The 21,394-nt window shown below is 36.0% G+C and overlaps 1 protein-coding gene across 1 annotated transcript in view; it reads right to left on the bottom strand.

The window, feature by feature from the left end:
* Nucleotides 1-21,394, bottom strand: part of LOC131586078 (1-phosphatidylinositol 4,5-bisphosphate phosphodiesterase zeta-1-like) — a 55,609-nt gene that overhangs the window by 23,883 nt on the left and 10,332 nt on the right. The window contains exons 4-9 of the mRNA XM_058852816.1: nt 19,098-19,299; nt 17,390-17,534; nt 15,497-15,652; nt 8,055-8,282; nt 5,763-5,919; nt 3,719-3,835 (exon numbers count right to left, since the gene is read on the bottom strand). Coding sequence (XP_058708799.1) covers nt 3,719-3,835; nt 5,763-5,919; nt 8,055-8,282; nt 15,497-15,652; nt 17,390-17,534; nt 19,098-19,299 — 1,005 coding nt within the window. The remainder of the gene's footprint in view (nt 1-3,718; nt 3,836-5,762; nt 5,920-8,054; nt 8,283-15,496; nt 15,653-17,389; nt 17,535-19,097; nt 19,300-21,394) is intronic.

Here is a 21,394-nt window from a genome sequence, read left to right on the forward strand (position 1 = left end):
TTTTCATAAACCTGGCAGTAGAAGCATTTCTGCAGAAGAGACATAAAACCTTCATTCAAAACCACTCCCAGCATTTGGAGCCATTCCAAAGGAAAGTTGAGTGCATTTGGAGAGCTTCAGATGTTGAATCATATTATCCCACCTATCTTGCAGGTGTCTACACCTGAATTAGCTGTACCACTTCACTCTTTGTGAAGACTAAATCAGTGAAATTCAAGGGAAAACATTAAAAAAAAAAAATTAGTCCTCTAGGTTTCACTTCCTAAGGAGGCATTTCTGGACTATTAAAACCAGTAGAAGAGAGCAATAATATAGTTATTGACACAGAACCCAAGCAGGGTCGGGTTTGAGTCATTTTAATTTCCACAGGTGAGGCATACCAAGATCAAAATTAGTTGGTTTCTTTTCCCTTGGTTGCTTCAGAGATTAAAATCAGAACTAGTTAGAGAGCTCCTTATCACTCCTCTTTTCATGCATCATTTTTTACCATATTTTGTCATATTATTGCACACAAGACTGAACCACAAAACAGATGTGACAAAATTGCCAAGCTGCATTTCAGTGTCACAGTCCAAAATAAAACCTACAGAAAGTAAAAAACCCATCATACAAGTACAACTTTCACAGCAGCATATAAATTTATGCACACCCCAAAAAGCACATATGAGATATTCTGAAATAAAATTCTCTACCTACAACACCATGGTTTTCTCCTGTAAGTTATGGCATGTTTTGGTCATTCCTGCAGAGTGCTTTGGTACATGTAGAACATTTCCAAATGCCACATTCAAAAGGTTATTTAAGTCTTTTTTTATTATGATTTTCACCAAGGCTTTCTTTCATTTTGGATTTTTGTTGTTTTTTTCAGTCTATATAAAACAACTGATATCAGTTTATTTAAATAAATGTCCTGAATTTTATTTCCCTGCATAAATCTTTCCATTTCATTTTATTTCCTAAATAAAAAGGAGACATGGATACATCAAACCAGTTCTTTCCAGTGCCTCACTGCAGTTGTATGCAGGAGGCATACTAATTTTCACAGACTATGAAAAGTGAGGGTTTTTCTCCATAAGACCTCTTTTTTCCCAAAACCTCCTGTTCTTATGAGTCTCAATTTTCAGAGAATGGACAGGGAGTACACAGTGATATCCAAAAGCTATTTTGTGGAAACTCTGTACTTTTTACTGAGCTTTTTAACTTGCCTTCCTCTGGAAATTAGGTTTACACAATTACATGTCTTGTCCTCAGCCCCAAAAAGTCTTGAGCCTGTTGGACCATTTCATCCTGCTTTAGCTGAGTGCCAGGCTGCTCCAAGTTAATATGTTCCAAGCAATTCAGAGAAAATTGCTGGCAAGGTACAGAAGAAAGCACTGTTTTGAGTCAATCACTAAGGGAAGTGAAGGAGTAACTCAGTTCTCATAATTACAAGATGCAGAGGCCTGGAAGGCAGTGTTATGTGTAGGTTTGAACAAAACCTAATATATTTTCTTTGCCCAGCCAGAAAGGTTATGGATGTTAAAGGAATGTAAGCTTGCAGGTGTGGGGAGGAGAAGGGAGTTAAGAAGGGGAATAGGTGGCAAAGAGAAATCCAAGAGTCCTTTGAAGAGTTTCAGGGAATTGCAAAAGGGATCTAGAGGATTCACTTCTGTGCATGGGGTGTAAAGCACAACGGCAGGCAGACAGGAGGGGTGTGTGAATTATACAGACATGGGACAGATATAAAAATCAAAAGTCTGTGTTAAATCAGTGAAAGGACATCAGCAGAAGATTCACTGAGATACCCTCACTTTGGGAGTTGCATTGTGAAGAGCTGCTATATTTCTGCCAAACAGCTATCTAAAGCAGATTAGGGAATTAATAGATCTAACATAGCTTGGAAATAATGTATGTGGAGAATTGTTTTTAATCAGCCTATTCCCATGTGAAAAATAGAGGGGTTTTTAAGTGAAGATGCAAATGAAGTGACCAAGAGGGCAAATCTAACCACTTCCTGCAGATTTTTAATTCTTCCAGGAAGGGGCCCAAACCCCCTATGCACCAAAAGTCATATGTTTTGCATATTAATGTTAGACTGACTTCTCATTAAGGCACACTCTGAGTAAACAGCCAGTGTAGTAATTTTGAAAGATTTTGGCGCTGTCTGTGATCTAACAAATGGCTATCCTTTGCAGAGATAAGTGTGGAGATTCACAGGCTAGAAAGAAAACTAGTAAATTGCAGTATGATAAGACTGGGAGATTAATTCAATTTTAAATTAAGGACCTCTGGCGAGTGCTTTCTCTAAGAATGAAACAAACTTCCTAGTTTTTAATGGCAATGTATAGTTTAGATAGCAATGATAGCACACAGGGAGGGCAGCACCCCAGGTAAATAATCCAGACATGGCACTAAGTGTGGATGAACCACAAGGACACAACATAATCAAACCAATTTCACACAGTATGGTGATGAGAAGATACTTGGATAGTCCAGCACAAGTCCAAATCTGTACTGCAAATAAGCATTTATGAGGACATAGAAGCAAGTCAAATTTATACTAAATAGTAATTTTTGTACTCCTTATGTAGTTATGTAAAATAACAGTCAGGATGGAGAAAGTAACTTGTCACTGAAGATATATGGAGAGCTGAGAAAGGAAACAAGTGGAAAAGGAAGCCTGGAACAAGGGTGACATAAGCTCCAGGGCCCTACAGACAGAATGAAATCTGTGCCTGTCCTTGGATGAGTGTGTATTTCAACATAACAAGGTGAATCCACACCTCTCACCTCTCAAAACCGAGAGCCTAAGGCAAAGTGCCCTGCTCACCCCACAGTCTCCCTCAGGTGGCCTTGGCAAAGACTCAAAGACAGAATATATACCTGGGTACAAAAACTATTCTGCTCTACTTTACCTAGGGCTGAAGAAAATTTAGCAGGCAAACATAGAAATATGTTCTGGAACTGAGAATCTTTTAAACTGAAGAATAAACACGTGAAGGTAAAATTGTCTCTAAAGCCATTAAAAAGGACAAAATGCTTACAGGTGAGAGGTTTTCCAAAGCCTGCTGGGTACAGAAGTCATGCCATGCTTATTTTGAAAAAATTCAAATAAATAACTTTCAATGAAGAAGCAGAAGTTACCACTTTTTTTGTTGCCCAGGAAACGAATATGTTTTGTACTGGAAATTAAAATTCTACATCTGAATAAAGACTGGAGACTCCCAGCAGCTCCCAGCTGTCTCTGGATGTTGTGCTGACCAGGAATGTTTGAGTGCTGCCTTGTGTAGCATATCCTGTTCTGGGAATTTTTGGCACTACTATCAATTGTTGTGCTCACATCTGCACCTAAGCAAGTCACAGAGTGCCACTGAAAACCCACAGACCCTTCAGAAGAAACTTGCATTGCTGAGTAATGGAAACTTAAAAATGCTGAGCTTGTTATTAGTGATTTTCTTAATATCCAATTCAAAGAGGTAGTTTAAAGAGATTAATAAAATAGAATAAATGGAATATCTGGGATAGGAAACAGCTATTTAACACAAAGTGATATTTACAATTACTAGTGAGAAAAAACTGGTGGAATATGTGGGTTGAAGGAAAATTTTATACAACAAAAATTAAAATAATGCCACTGGGGGAAAATACGTAACCTACATAACACCAGAATACTATAGGAAGCAAGAAACTCCTTTATCTGTAAAGCCTAGAATGCAATAGTTTCTGCAAGGATACATACCCATCTGACACCCTACATTCCAGAACTCCTGAGGATTATAATTTGACGAGCTCATTCTTGTTCCCTTGGGGTAAATTCTTGTAATAAATCTTGTAGTATGTGAAATAAACTCTTTAGCTGATAAACAGAAGGATAAAATCTTGGTAAGAAAACCTTTGTTATTAAAGAAATCCTATTTGAACAAATAATAAAAATACAGTAATTTGATCCAGCAATTTTTTTACACAATATTATGCCAATTTATTCTATTTTAACATCATTTTATTTTGAAATATATTCATTTGTTCATTTAATAATTAATTTTTAAACCTTAATATTTTGTGTGCACTTGAATCTGACAGTATTCCTGTATAAAGAAATATATATTCCTTTGTAAGAAGTTCATTATCCAAAAACCATCCCTTCACTGAAATATTCTGTTTCTTCACCTTTTTGCAGGGTAACCTTATGATTTCTACACTAAAGCCCACTGTATTCTCACGGGAAACTGAGACACAGGAAACTGCACAAAAGTTTCCCCCTTCTATAATAGCTCAAAATGAAAAAAAAAGGGAAAAAAAATCATCTTTAGATGATCTTGGCTTGTTTGTTGTTTGGAGGTTTAAATAAAATGGCTAAATAATATTAGGACCAGGGAAGAGCACGTTTTCAAAAGCCACTGAAATTCTTGTTATATAAGCCTCAGAAGATAACTATCATGTACATTGTTTTTCCTTCTGCTGGCAGTGTTCCCTCCTTTCTCATATGTAAGCATTGACTGCAGGGATGTGGGAAACTTCAGATGACTTCTATCTGCACGATTCCTTTTTAGTGATTAAACAAAAATCTACATTTCCAGGGTCATCTCTCTGATCTCCATTTTCCTCTCACCTCATTTTTTGTTTGTTTAGCGGTTTTGTTTGGTAGAGTTTGGTTTGCTTTGTTGTTTGGGGGTGGTTTTATTGAGGGGGAGGAGAGGTTCTAGAGCTACTTTTCTATCTCCTAGAGTGCTGGAGGAACCAGAGAGAGGACTCAGTGGCTGGAAAATCCTACTTTGTGACACTGTTCAGCATCATTCACCTCGCCAGCTGCTGCCCTGAAAACTAAAACCTGATAATGTTTTCATAGTTTTAGTTACTTTCCCATGGAAGTTCTATAAACAGAAGTTGTTTATCACATTCCTTCTAAGAAACATCTTTTGATGGACGTTTCACACGACCAGTGTGCTTGGGAAGGTGTAACTTAATTATCCAATCCCTGGTCATTGTTGAGAATCTATAAATACTGGGGTCAGAAAATAAAGTTCCTTCTTTCCTGTTCTACCACTGGAAAGTGTTCATGTGAATCATTTTGTGTCCTTTAGCAACAGCCAGCCACTGAATCACCTCCACAAAGTGAGTGGGCATGTGGCAGCCTTCATTGTCATTGTCACTGTCATGCTCGGTGATCTCTGCTTTTAACGCTCCCTCGGGGCTCTCTGCAGGCAGCTGGAGCTCAAACAGCAGAGGCTGCACCAAATGGAGCTGCTCCAGCCCAGAATGGTTTGGATAATTCAGTTTGGCTGGGATGGAAGGTCTGCTCCAGTGGAGCAAGCTGCCTGCTCTGGGGTTTATCCATCCCATTAATGAGGACTCTCTTATCTGCACTTGTCACCAAAGCCAGGCGACTGCCGAGCCAACTCCGCTCAGTTCTCAGCCCAGACATGGGGGTGGGGAGGGAGGTGGTGAAATTTATTCCACGCTTTTTCAAGTGCTGACTGCAATTCCTAAATTACTTGATGCAGAAAACAATGAATCGAAAGGCAGACGTACATTTTTTAGACTGTGTAAATATTTGTTCTTATAAAAATACACGGAATTAAAGCAAAGTTGAATTTCAGTTTTCCTCCCAAAGCCAACAGAAATAAAAATATTATGCAAAGGACATATCTAAAACAGTGTTATACAAAGAACCAAATAAAATCAGACAGCAGGTGTTTCATAAAATTTTAACCCTTCAATGCCTAAGCAGTGAAGCAATCATAGCACCAATGTAACTTTTAACTGATTGACTCCAAAGAAATTACCTGAAGATCTTAAAAGTTTTCGTGCTGCACTCTCTCCAATTGAATTATTTTCATAACACTGCTGATGCTGCAGGGAATGCTCAAAGCTCACAAACTTCTGAGATTTGGTATAAACCACAAGGTCTGACAATGCAAGGGCAATCTTTCCCTTTCTCACCTAAACATCATCAGATGAATAATGGAATAAAAAAGTCACAATGATGAGTATTTCATTATTATTAATATTAATAATTCAGAGAAACAATCATTTTGGATGCATAAAGCATGAAAAAATATGTCACAGTTAATGAATCTAATAAATATGACCTTTAATAGTGAGATCTGATCTGCTGAGAGAAAATTGAGGTTATTGTGCCCACGTTTATCACAGCAATCATAGGGTGAGTGGAGAGATCCTTCCTAGCAGAATGTTCTTCTCGATAGCTTTACAGTTTTCCTGCTCCTAAGAGTGGTTTGCAAATAATATAATTTTTCATGGCTTTTAATGTTGCTCCTTAAAAATATACCTCCAACTTTCTATTCATAAATATATAAAGTACTAGAAAAGACCAACAGAATAAACTCATCTATAAAATGTAGAACAACAGGAAAATATTACATTGCGCCAAGAAAATTAATCAAAGGCCTATTCCTTTAAGCATTGCTCTGAAGTTAGGAAAACTCTTTTCTTCTTGATTAAGGTTGAAAGTTCTCTCACCAAAATCTTAATTTAGTCTTGCTCAATTACCAAAATAAGCCAAAGTGACTGAAATTTTACCAGGATCTTCTCTCTTACAGAGAAGCACTGTGTGACCACTTCATTTTCCTCAGCATAACTTCTGAGCTAATTGGGGGCAGTAGCCAGCAGAGAGCTGCTGATGCTAATCATGTTTACATTCCATTAAAGCTTTTGAAGGCAAATTCTCATCCCACAAAATAATAGAGATTGCCTGCTCATGGCTCTTAAACTATGCAACGTTCAAGTGCATTAATTATTCTGGGGCTATGTCCCATGAGGACACCAGGAGTCTACTGCCATGGAAATCCTGAAAAATACAACTCTGGAGGCAGGCAAAGCCAGCAGCATCACTGGGGTATCTTGGCTGTGGATTCAAATGCTCTCCCACCCTCCCACAAAGCAATACAGTGGGACATCAAGGCAAATATTCCAACAGAGTGGGACCCTGGAAACCACTTTCTCTTCTGCCTGTGAAAATGAGCAGATCCTTTTTGTTGCTGCTGTTTAAGAGTCTGTGGAATTCATTCTAGTCCGTTACATGGTCCTACAAATATTCTTGAAGCCTATTGTCTAGAGAGCTGGTCCTTCCTGGTCAGAGTCCATCCTTCCTCAGAATTTTTCCTTACTATTTCTCCATGTCAGTTGGAATGAGAAAGAAGAAAAAAACTTTCAAATCATATAAAAAAAAAGAGACACTGCTTCTCAGCGAGAGTGCTGGGCTCTGAGGAGCACTGCTGGTTTAGCCACATTCAGGCAATCAGAGCATGATGTGCAAGAGTGACTGGGTACACCAGGTGCTGCCTGACATCCTAAAAAAGCTGAACAAGGCAGTTTCAACCTTGATGAAGCAACAGATTTTCCGTGGTAGAGAATTATAGTTGGTTAAAAAAACTAAGTTCAACTTGACTTTCAAACACCAAATTTTTACACTTTTTTCAGAAATAAAGTTAAGTCTCTGCATGATAAATCTAAAAACACCTCTTCAGCTCCAGGTGCTGAAAAATGTTCCAGCACAACCAGGAATGTGCACCTAATTTAATGCAAAAAAATCCAGAACAGAAGAAAATAGGAGACTTTATCTATCTTAAAAATAGACTGGAAGACCTGGGGAAGAAATGGTTAACTCTGCCTGTTGTCATCAGGTACTGCTGTAAGTGTTCTCTATACATAGTTCCAGGAGAGCCATGGCACCAACAAAACACATCTTAAATCTACTGTGGGACCGAGAGCCTGGGACAAGCACAAGTTTTGAGAGAGGAAAATGTTGAAGTTCAAGATGGGAGCACAGGAAGGGGTTGATTTTGAGTTGGGTACTAAAATGTGGTCCAGTCTGACTTTTCTTATAAGAGTAGGAAAACTCTGAAACCTCGAGCTAAAAAATGTAATTTCCAAATGCACTGATCTTAGTAATTTTAAAGTTTTCTCTTTAAATTTTAAATTAAATTTAAAATATAAATTATTTTAAAATAACTTATTTATAACAACTTTTCAGTTTAGTCTCTATTTTAAGATAATCGAGTTTCTTTAAAAAAAAAATCTGTGTGTTCTCTATATTCAATTGCAGCAAAAGTTACCTTTGGTTTTTTTTGAGGTGGGGGTGAAAGTCTATGATCTCTTCTTCTTCTGGTGGGACTCCTTGATGGCTGAAGAGGTAACGTGTCATGTGCGTCGTCATCCTCAGACTCAGATTCAGAGTCACTCAGTTCCTCTGTCTCACCACCATATTCAGCATCCATCCTGAGCAGACCTTCCTCAATTGTTCCAACTTTTTTATTTTTTATCAGAACTTTGAATTTTAATGCCTATAGAAAAGAGGTTGAACAATAGTAACTAGAATTACTTAGGTTTTCATCTCTTGGTGTTATTTAACCAATCTTCAAAGTTGTTTATTAAATATAATGATGTGAGGTTGCAAAATGAATTAAAATAGAGTGAGGCAGAAGCCAAAGCCAAAGAAACCAAACAGAATCTGGGGATCAATGTACACAACAGAATGAGCCTATCTAACACCATGACAGGAAAAAAGGCTCTCTTCCACAGGAACCCAGATGCTGAAACTATGAAAAGATAAAAGTAGAAAGCTAAGTAAGAGCCAAAAGTGATAGCCAGGCAAGACATAGAAGGTATATTTTTTTACTTATTTTTTTACTTCTATTTTAAGCCTAAATGTACTTCTATGTGTATATACACACTTAAAGATGTGTCTGCTATTCATTTGGAATGTTTTCATCTATCACTAAGCCTGCAGGAAATTTGTTATTTGATTAATGCCTTTGTGCATATCTCTCTGGTGTACCAAATGAAAACTTTTGTTTATAACTTGTGTTATTTTACAGTAGAACCTTATGCTGGTCTTACCTGGCCAGGGAAACAAAAGTTTGGTGATTTTGCCTAAGCAGTTTCTCTATTTTTAAATAGACGTGTATCAACCTCCATAATATGTAATGTAGAGGGAGAAAAACATCATTGAATTATATTGATTCTAACAGCATGGCTTTCATCTATGGAACAGAATCCTATGAGTATATATTTCACTTCAATTTACAAAACTATATTAATAGTAAAGCTTCTATTATGCAGCAGTACATCTGTGCACAGGAGCTGTCAGGGAGTAACAGGACTTACTGTCACTCTTGAATAAAGTGATCCACAAAAATGTTCTTTGAATTTCCTATGCTCTAGTGGAAAGGAAGATTACACTACTGGGAGTGTGGCGGGAAGAGGGAACAAAAAAATTCACAATAAATGAAAGGTAACTGAAATGCTGTGTTTTAAGGTATCCACGAAGTAAATATGAAAGGTATGGATAACAGAAATATATAAAGCCAAAGTTTTTTAGTAGAAACCAGAGCCATAGGCAAGGATAGAGACATTCCATTTATTTCCATTGCAAGCTCCATTGCTCATAATCCCCCTATCGCTTCAGATCTCGTGTTGGTAGTTTGCCAGGGTGCCAGTGGAATGAGACATCCTATGCCCAATATCTATCAATGCCATGCTGCTGGAAGGTTTGATTAGTCTCTCTGCACTGGTGACTCAGGATAAGGATGCCCTTTAACATTGCCTTCATTTCTTATTAATGCACTCTTTTTTTTATTTTTCTCTGGTATTTTTAGAAGAGTTTTAATATGATTAATGCTACTCATGTTTTTTAAGAGTTCTGAATTTTGCTTTGCATGTTCACATTTCCCAGTATCTAAAAGCAATTCTATCCACTTTTGATCTTGTATTTTGTTATTCATGGGAAGACTTCATCCTACAAATAAAAAAAAATAAAATAAAATAAAACAAGACCTGGTATACAAGGGAAGAAAAAACTATCTATGGTTACATTACTGCCTCCTATATGCAAACATAACTTTAAGTAAAAAAAGACAATAGTGTGTGTGTGTAATGATATAAAAATGGGTCATGATGTCAATCAGTCTCTAAAATTCTGTTTGCGAGCTGTTAGCAAAAACATAAACATCCTGAGGTAGGAGAAGTTTTTTAAGGTTTGCTTTGTTTTCTACAAAGGTAACATTCTAAAATCATGGTTCTTTTCAGAAACAGTTACAAAAATACTCCAGAGAATTTGCTATTTTTTGGCCAGAAGCAAATGACAATAATAGTTACCCCCAATCACTGAAAGTGAAACACAGAGTGAAAAAATGGCATAGGCTTTTGTCTGAACTTCACACATCTTCAAAAAAACTTATAACAAATGTATGGTTACAAATTCAGTGACTGTGTGAAATCTGAGTTCTTTAATTGGTAATCAGCACTGCTAAACATGTGACACCTTTTTCTCTACATGTCCAGGTCTTCTAAGAGAGCTGAAAAGCCTTTTAATGAGCTGAAAGTCTGAGCATTCACTATAACTTCTCCTTTCTAGTTTTATTATGAAAGGCAAAATATGTTAAAAATACATTTGCTGTTTACTTCTATAAAAACTGCAAGCATACTAAAAAATTCAAATATGTAAAACATCATAGGACCTCCCTAGAGCATAGTGGGACTTCAAGACTGGCATAAGCAAAAACCTCGAAGTGCAATCAACTAGAACAAATATTTACATAATTAAATGAACAAAACCTTTTTCTTGTGCATTCTGGTTAATGGGATGTATAACACAAATCAGCTGAAGTAATGCCAAGTTTCCAAGATAAAAATCACAAGCACTTTGGATCGGGCAAACCCACCTATTGATGACTACAATTAATGTGAAAATTCAGTGCCCAGAAATGTAAGGAACAAACCCTGGATTTGAGACAGAAGTATTAAAGACAGAATAGCTTCTCCTGTTTAAATTGAGCTTGTTGTTCTCCCTTCTTCTCTCCTGACCAGCTGTAGGTGCTCAGTTAGAGGAATATCAAGCCTTGAAAATCTTGCTAAGTAACAAAGTTAAAATCTCTTCTGAGTTTTACATAATATTCTATTTCAAGAATGATACTGCTGCCTTAAATACTGATATAGGGTTAAGATACAACACCTCCTGTGAAGTCTGACACAGGGAAAGGTTTTGAGACAATGACAAGATTTGTTAAGTACAACTGTTAAAAAAACCCAACACCAGCTATCTTTAACGAATCACACTTAGTGAAGTGTGAATGGATGTCTTTGTGGCAGCCTTATAAATCACAGTTATCATCTACAGATACTTTATATCAATACTGTATACTTATTATACAGATATTTTTAATCAATACCACCAGCAAGGTCTGAGCTCTAGGCAAACAAATATTAATTATATCAGGAGCAGCATTTTAGCTACCTCATAGCAAGTTTTCCTACAACACATTTACCCAGTGAGAAGCACCCTACCCTGAAAATTCCATTTCTGTGTTGTGCTCTGTAGTAGACTTCAGGTAAGTCTACTTACCTTAAGTCTACTTAAGGATAAATAGCTGTGCTATAGCTGAAACTATATTCTACATGGGCAACTAAATCTCTGCATGCATTGGAAATAAGTCCAGATGATTGCAGAGAAAGATGAGATGGTTACAGGTTGGCTCAGAGTCTTCATTGCACAGATTCCTTACCAAAGTTCAATGGTCCAAGAAGATGCCTTACCAAACAAACCACATGATTTTTATACACCAAATAAGCCATTGACCCAAGACCTACCTGGGTAATGATATAAAATATGGCAATGTCTTGTTTTTAGTTATCTCCTGAAGTTGCTTTACAATGCAAAGAAGCTATTAACAGATAATGACTGTCACATGTTTACCACATTTCTGGGAAAATCATGTTCCCTCAAGAGTGCAATGCCTAAAAATAGTGAAGGAATTAGATGAGTCTTCTGTATGTACTCACTACAGCCTAGAGATTCCTGAAATTTTATGAGAAACAGTATGGATTTTTTTATTATTATTTTTGAGGTCATCACCAAGACATACCACATTCTTTTTTTTTTTTTTTTCATATTTTTTGTAAAGAATAGATGCCATAGACTGATCAAAAGGCATAAGAGTGACTAGAAACATTTTGACTTGCTAAGAAACAAAAGTATTTCTGATGCAAAGACTTGGTCAAGACATTTGCATATGTGAATGTGTTGGTCAAAATAAATAGGAATTAATCTCATAAATGAAGCAACAGAATTAGATGTGCTTAATCTTGAATTTCTCACTGAAAACACTCACTGTGTAGAGAAAGCTCTCCTTTTTATACTGAGTAGATAAAGGTGAAGAAAAGTGTGAAGGATGAGTCCTGGCTTATGGAGTTAGCTGGTTTTCCCCATAATAGCAGAATTTAAAATATCCATAGCCCATGAAGTTGTACTGGAGACCTTCTATTGATCTTTCTCAAGGATCTCATTAAACAGATCCTTTTATTTGGACACCACAGGTTTAACAACCATAGGGAAGCCTTGGCAATCCTGGCCAGAAATGCTTCTGAGACATCACAATGCAGTAATTGATCTTGCAGCTGTGTGGTAAACATTAAAGAGAACTTGTAAAATCACAGTAGTTGCCACTTCACTTTCAGTTAATCACACAGCAATATCTCATTCCAGCTTTGTGACAGGAAACCTGCAAATAATAAAAGATTCCTAACTATCTGATATATCTATCCTGTCAGCAGTGTAAGGCAGTTCAATGCTCTACAATGCAAAATAATTGAGGAACAAACTTTCATCAAAGCATCAATGTGCTTACATTCTTTTCTGTGTTATATTGGATGCCCACATGCTCCTTTCAATTGCTGTCAGATCTCTTGAGAGGAAGAACACAGCAGGGTAAGTAAAACCTTATCTCTTCTAGCATCCTGATATTTTCTAAGTTCATCTACAAATTGCTGCATAAGGCACTTCATTCCTTCACTTTCTATCAGCACATCACCAGGAGTGCTGGTACAACCAGCAGAGATGTCTGGCGCCCGTCACTGATGTCAAATCTAATTTAATGCAGGACCTGACTCAAAGGACCTGTTATTCCAGTGAAGATTAGAGGGAGTTCATGAAGTCTCTTTAGAAGCACCATGATGGCCAAGACTGGGAGCAGAGAATTGTATCAGGTCTGTCGCTTTGGGTGGCAAAACATCTTCTTGGGAAAGAGATGGGACAGGTGAAGCTTAAAAGCAGCCTCAGTTTCTCATGGGATAAAGTTTGTGGGAAAGAAAGAAGTAGTGCAAAAGTCTTCTCCTTCCTCCATATGTAGAGGAGGAATTGTGTGCTGAGATGCCACAGAATACAGGAATTGCAGGGAATTAATAATATCAATATAGTCAGATGGAAGTGTGAATATATGACTGAAGGCAAAGAATTAAAAAACCTTTAGTCCTGAAATTTTCTGGGGTTTGTTTTTCAGATGAAGCAAGTGTTGGGAAAAGCAGAGAGAGGAAGTGTTCAGTGATCCTCCGCTTTTATTTCCTGCGCCTCCATGTGATTTTCACTTAGAATTACAATGGTAGGAGACATCATTGCAAGGTGGTCCAAGGAACCACCTAAGAGTGGGCGTGTTCCTCATTTTAACCTCCTTCCACACACACACAATCATCTCAGTTGACAAAGGTATAGTTCAAGACCTACTTAAAGAAAGAAGTAGAAGATTGACCATATAAAAGAAAATTATTTCGATGGAAGCCTCCAAAACTCCAAAACCTAAAAGGAACCTGTAGTTGTCTAATGTTTCTTTGAAGTGTTTGGAGAAACTATGTGATTTCCCACTTCATGTACACACAAAATAACCATTCAATTCTGATCTTGAAGAACACTGAGGTGGCTTTTTCCCTTTTCTTGCTAATGCTCCATCTTGAAAAAAGTGGACCAACAACTTATATAGGTGACAGCTTTTTTCTTTTTCACACTAACTGAGGATCCTTCCAACAAAGAGCATTTCAAATTCATCATTTGTGGTTCTGTAACATCTCTTTTGCACAGCTTGAGTAAAGCAGTCTGAAGACTAAATTCAGAATTTGGTTTTCTCAAATGACAATGAATTTACCCAGGCCTTGAAAATGCACAAGGTCCCAAGCTTTAAAGATGTGATGTCACTAAACTCCTTTTTTGGCTCTTCAAAAAGATGCCAGCCAAAGTCAAGCTTATAACTGAATTTACAAATTCAGTCATAGCTACATATTTCCATTGCTAAGTAAAGTCCTACTGACTTTTCTTACATGCATGATCAGAAAACCTAGGAGAAACAGAGAAGATCCTCATTTGTGTTCATTCTCAAGATAATAATTTTCTGAATTAAAACTTTTGTAATCAGGTGACGACAGTGGCGTTATTTAGGTAATCCTTACACCTTGCACAGATGGGAAATATGTCTCACAATACTTTAATATGTTAAAAGCTCAGGAGAATTAATCTCAGCTGACAGCATTTCCATACATAGACCCAGCAATCCATTTTCAGGCAAAACTCTACAGAGCTGACTCATGAAAACTCTAAGCTGTGGAAATATGAAGTATGAACTCCCTGTATCACAGTAACCATATGCTAAGGGACATATATCATAGAAATTAATATTTTTAAGTGTGTGATTCAGTGATTCCATTTCACTGATTTTGTGCTTGCTTCAGAGGACATATGATCCTTGCACATCTCCTACACTGAATCCAGCCGTGATTTGAGAAGCTTTACAACAAGCCCTCCTGTTTGATAGAGTTTAGATTTTTTCCTAATTGAAAAAACAGTTTTCAAGGCTTCAAAATTATGTTGGAAACCATGATGCAAAAAAATATATTGCTACAATAAAAAAAAAAAAGGGTGGAGAAACATGAACATTAAATATTACAACATTGTTATGGAAATATAAGAGTACGGTAATACTTCAGCACATCTTCTTGCACAGATCACTTCAAAAATATTTTTCCTTGACAAATCCTTAAAAAATTATTTTAAACACCTTTTGTGTGTTGTTTTTCCTTATGGCAGTGCTTCCTTCCCACATTTTCATTTGCATTTTTTTAGCTACTGTAAAAACACAAGGAATAAAATATGGCTATACTGGCAACAGCGAGAAGCTGAAATAAGTATTTTGTATGTGTGCACGTATTTGTGCTACAAAAGACTTGAAAAAAGTTTTTGTCCTTGAAAGAAAATTATGTGCAAAGACTGGAACAAAGGAAATGTATTTGTTTTAGTTTGCAATAAAATTTTCAACACCCATCTAATTGCCTTTTCTGACTTCATGTCCCAGGGGTCTCGGGCCATCCGCTGAGAAACGCTGTCTGAGGGAGAAACACACTGAGAAAGAGAATGGCTTTGCAGTAGCAGAGGACCAAAAAAAACCTCCATCATCACTGTTATTGACAAAAAATGTAGGCTCAGGTTTCCATTTCAATAACATGTTTAAATTTCAGGAATTTCCTTCAATTTAAGCAACAAAAAAATAAATCAGCAAATAACAGATGTATTTCCATGTGGTTTTTTGGTGCAGTTTAAATATTTTTGTTACTACCTGAAGTCTATTTCTGACACAGATGTGATCCATAAATTCAGTCCCAGAGGACTGAAAAAAAAAAATAATGAAGAACCCCACCATCATTTCCATTTCTTTCACAGAGAAAAATGAAAACTTATTACCTCAGGAGAAGGCAGTTCAGTCATATCTACTGCACCACCAATTGGTGTAGTGAGAAGTTTGTCACCTAGAATACTTTTCAAGCAGTCTGCCATTACTTCCTGCTGTTTAGGGCTGCAGTGGTTCTCCAGAGACAGTATAACTGGATAGGCAGATGACTGGAAATATAATTTTAGGATTTTATTATTAATAAATAAAAATATGAATAATTGCTTTTCCAAAATATCTTACAAAAGTCCCCTTGGCCATCTGTATTTACATTCATTTTCAAAAACTTCAGAATATAGATCACTTGTTCCAGGTTAGTAACACAATAAAACAGGTAACATTTGTGGAAAAAAGAAAGCACGATTGAAGAAGAAAAAAGAAATGCACCTTCAGAAAGTTAAAACAGAGCTAGACATATATGAAAAAAGGACTGCTTTTCAAATAGTCTATCAAGACTCTGATAGTCTCCCCAAAGCTTGTTCAGAAATTATTTCCTTTACATGAACAAGCTATGGATATTTTTTATTTTTGATAATACCACAAACTTTTCTAGGAACAGTATACACTTTTCTCATCACACTACTCAAGCAAGGGTAATTGAGTAAAAATTAAAGCTAAAAGGTGAAAAAGAGAAAATTAGTAAAAATTAGAGAAGAACTCAAAAGAAATGCATCCATCTAGACTTATAAGTAAATCTCATAAGTTGCCAATAATACTGGTGGATACCAAAAATATAGTCTGAATGAAATCTTTGCTCAGGCAGAGCCTAAATTGTCAATAAGGAAAACACCATTTTATGTTTTTCCTGTCTTTACATTTGTCTCCTGAGCACTTGCTATTGACTTTTAAGAGAAGAAAAGCTCAGCCTGCATGGACAGCTGGTACCAACCATGACCTGTTGTGATTTTATCATCTCATTGGCACTTGGGCTTGAGAACTGAAGTTTGAATTAGAGTTAAGCACAATATGCTGTGTGTTAGCAAGAAGAGGCAAGTTTTATCCAGTGGGTTTTGAAAAACAGTGGAATAAAATCATGTTTTTAATTTCACTTTTAAAATCAGAGATTAATTAAGTTTTATATAGAAAACAGAAAAAAACCGCAGCTTTGATTAACACTGAGAAGGCTATAAATACATATGCATGAAAATCCACATAAATTTATGATCGTGGATGTATATATTCACACACATAATGCTGGCCTGATTCTGAGATTTATCTTAATAGTCATTCAGCACTTCCTTTGAGCAGGAGTTTCACCAGAAGCTTATACAAAAGCCTGAGACGGTGCAAAAACTCTCCAGATTTCAGTGTTTTTCTAGAGATAGGTAAAAGGAACTTTGCTCTGATGGGTCACCTGACCAAAAAACATCAGTAGCTGCTAACATTTATCAGTGTCAACATTCAAAATCAAAAGAGAGGAAATGGAAAACAAAGTCTCAAACTCATCTATTATCTAATATTTTTGTCTATTTTATAAATTCACACAGAGGATACAAGACAGACTCATAGCAGCAGAAGAGTAAGTGACAAAAAAACCTTTAAGGGATATAAAGAAGGAGGAAAACATCAGAAAAAATCTGAACTAGGTCTTCAATATAGATTCAGTCCTTGTTTAAATTATGTCAGGTGAGAATTCCACCTAACAAGCTGAGTGAGATCACCTGAATCCTTTGCACTAAGTTTGGTTTATATTCATTATCAGGAAAAATGATTATGATTCCTTTAACTAGATTTTAAACTACATTAAGAACAAATAGCACAATTGCTCTGCAATTAATTTTTAAAATACCCATTGCTCAGTTGCATTTTTTTACCCTGGAGAATTTACAAGAGCCATGTCCCCACTTAGTTAAAGCCACCATCCCATTCTAACCAACTCATGTATACACACACAGATCTGTACGTACCATAAATGCATACTTGTCAATCACATGAATTACAGAGCGAAATGGAATTTTGCTTGTTAAAGTGTGACCATGATACACAATAGGTTCATTGTTGGTGCCATCCCAGCAGTCAATCTCCAGGCAACGGCATCCTTTTAACAGAGCACTTCAGAAGAACAAGAGAAACAATTTTGCAGCCAAAAGAAAGATAGCAAACTTTTTTATACAAGTTGCTGTGTTTCTAATTACAAGCACAGGGATTAATTACAGAAAAAACACCTCATTTTCACCATAAATAGAAATCCTACAGAATTATATGAGACAGACATACTTTCTGTTTCTGCCTGTTTTAGGTGTGTGTTATTTAATAAACTTTATTAGACCTTTAAAGAATATGGGATTACCTGCATTATCTTCCTTAAAAGGCTAAAAATCAAAGATTTCAATAAAGGAATTTTAGAACAAAGGCAAATTGCCACTTAAAATAAAAGAATAAATATTTTCAATGCTATTTTGTGCTACTATTCCAAACTTGCTTAGAATTTTGAGAATCACTATATTTAAAAATCTATAGTACTTGGAGAATCAGGTTGCACTTGGTCTTTACATAAAACAGTTCCTCTCCCCAGACCACATTTCTAAGAGTGCTAAAGTTTCTGAGACACCCTGACTTTACTGCTTTAATCTGAATATGTTAGTGTCATCCCTTAAATTCTTAGGTTTCTAATATTTGACTTGCAACTAACTGAAACATTTCTTATAAACTGTTTTACTTAATTACCAAGCTGTCTTTTACATCCTGCTTTTCACACATTAACAATATGTCAAATATGCCTTTAGCTGATTTTAGCATTTTCCTCACACATATAGGAGATAAAGAGAGAGGGGGTTATACCTTCTTTGCAATTACTTTCAGCAAGGCAGCATTAACATAATGGAATTTTAAATACTGTTAGAAATTCAGTACTGTTTCTGATGGTTGCAAGTCACTAAAGAACATCAAGAGAGCAACCAAAAAAAAAATTACAAAGTGTTCAGATAGATGATGATTCCTGCTGCTTTCTCTTCATTAAAGTAGTACAAATAATTCTGGACACATCTCCTCCTAATTCTTAATACATCCTGCCCTCTCAGAGTTGCATTTACTACACAATTAATTTCTTTCTTCCCTGTCTTGGCAATAAGGCATCCTGGTCATCATCCTCTTGGAGTCACACACTGCACAGGTTCCTCTCCCTGCTGCCTACTTGAATGCCCATGTTTTGTTGTTTTTGTTGTTTCTAACCTGCCCACACTGCAACATGCACTGAACACAGATATCCTTGACACAGACATACTCCAGCACACATCTTCTACATTGAACAGATCACAGCTTGCCCAGGAATTTTACATTTCTTTCAGGGAGTTATTTATTTTTTGCATGGCACGTTGAGATTAAAAACTGATTTAATCGTGTACTGTACAATATACTATAGATTCCATTTGCTGCAAGGTTGATTTTCTGAGATGTAAGTGAAAAAAATAGATTGCTTCCAGACTATGAACAGATGGTTTGGCAAATATATTGAAAAGTGTACACACAAAATAAAATACCACTCTCATTTCAACTTGTATCTTTGATGGCTTTGTCCCTTATTTCCAAGTAGGATTGTATGTGACTTAGCATTAATTAAAAAAAAAAAAAAAAAGCCAAAGAAAGTTTAAAATATTAAAAATTATGTCTATATACCTGGTATAGCCCCATAAGTGACTGGGTCCCATTAGCTGGTCAGCTATCAAGTAGGTGTTGTGAGAAGATGAAATAAAATAGTCACATAATGGCTGGTTCATATCTTGATAGACGGTCTTGTGCTGGCTTTTAAATATTGAACATTCGTCTGAGTTCATGTATCTTATAAATCCTTCAAATGACAACTGCCTTTTCTTCCTCACTGAACAAAAACAAAAGGAAAAAAAAAGAAATCTCTGTTGTGAAGCCACTCTGATGCACTTTCTGAAATTTTTAATAGCCAATTCTGAACACTGCTAAAGGTTATACAGCACAAAGCTTTCCTGCAATTTTAAAATTCATACCAAATGTATAAACAACACAAACATCAGATACGTGTGACTCTGGAGCTGAATTGCTGTGGTTCAAACTTCTGAGAGGAAAAAAATGTGTTTTGACACTTTTATTCTTCTATGGACAGCACTAAGAAGAATTTTCAGTAGTCCTAATTAAATATAAATAAAATATTTGTCATTTACTTTGGAAAGTAACATGCCAGACAACGTGTTAAGGGAATCTTCTCTTTTAAAAGAACCAGGATTGTTCTCTAAAAAGTCAGAAATTCTCAATATAATCTTGCAGAAACTATGACTTCTAGCACCAAATGTCTTTGCCAGGGGTGGAAAATTCCAAATAAATATTGATCAAATCATGTTTAGAAATATTTGAAATAAAAATAGCATTGTAACCAAAGAAATAACTGTCTACACAGATGAATTGCAAATCAAGCCTATTACACTACTATATTTATAACAAAATGAACTAATTGAGTCCATACCAGTGATAGTCATCCCATTTGTTTTGGTTTTGACTGATTTAATGGCAAACAGAGCCATTACACTGCCAGCTACTGCTCTCAATGTCATGTTTGTAATGCAGTCATTTTACAAATGATATAATCTCAAAAGTTAGATTTGCTTCAAAATATAGTTTGAATTAGTGAGGGATTTTGCTCAGTTCTTACTCTAAAATAATTTTATTGTCACCGTTAGGCTAGTAGTTAACAATAAGTAAATAATCCAAGATTATTTTATGTTAATAATAGTTTAGAAGTCGATGTATACAAACTTGGGGACTGGAAATACCTGTAGGAAAACCCCCTTTTCTGCCCTGGTAATTCTTACTGCAGCTATAAGAATCAGAATGTACAAGTTAGAATTGCAATTATCGATCTTTGGTGTGTGACAGACTGGAAGTTTTACACCTGGATGAGAATTTACAGAAAATAATTGTTTCTCAATTACACAGGTCTTTGAACTAGAAAACTTGCAATGTTTTACAATGATAAAGAAAAACAGAAGGGCATCCAGACATCAAACATGCATTCACCCAACAACTTATTCCTAACAGAAGTCTTTCTGAAGTTATTCTTCCAGTCTTCCATTGATGAAGAATCCACAGACAACCCAACAAAAGCATTTCAACTGCTAAATAACCTTGTTAGGAAATTTTTCATAATTAGGAAACAGAAATTTACCCTGAAACTTCCTTGCTGTCCAAAATATTTGTTCTGTTTGGTATTATTCCTCTCCTCTTTTTTCACACTTTTTCTCCTATGAACACTGCTTTTGCACTTCCCACTTTCCACTCCTTTCCTCAAAAAAAAAATCCAATCCAGGGCATTTTCTGTTTCAGATTTCTGATAATTTTCGTTTTTCTGCTATCCATCTGTATTGTTAATCTTTCATAGGAGAAAACAGGATACTATTTCTTCATGGAATGTCCTGACAAACTGCTACTCACTTTTACCATCTTAGAAGGGTTTACGTATTTATTATTTTCTCCTTTTTTTTTCTAGTCACTGACAGTGACTAGTTCTTTAGATGTTCCCTTTCTAAAACAAATATTACATTTGATCTTTTCCAGTCTTTCAATTCATCATTCATTTCCCCCCTGTTTTCAAAAGTAACCTTTGACTTGTATTAGTCAAGCTTGTTACAATTTTCTAAGAACTTGGATTTGTCAACCTGTCTTCACTGACCTGATTACATCATTTAAGAAGGTCCTACCCTGTTCCATCCATATTTTTGACTATCTTACTCAGATTAATAATATTAATAATATTACAGAACCGACTGTACTTATTGCATCGGGAATTTCTTTGGTCTTCTTTTAGCTGAGAGATTTGCAGGATGACTTCTTGCAGCCTTGATGACTCTTGAAAAGTGAATCCTATAGATTTATCCATATGCACGTGGTATATTGTTCTATACTTGTAACAACTGGATTAAATTTCTACTGTCTGGATCTTTAAAAAA

This window comes from Poecile atricapillus, chromosome 18 (assembly GCF_030490865.1).
Source record: "Poecile atricapillus isolate bPoeAtr1 chromosome 18, bPoeAtr1.hap1, whole genome shotgun sequence".
Lineage (NCBI taxonomy): Eukaryota > Metazoa > Chordata > Aves > Passeriformes > Paridae > Poecile > Poecile atricapillus.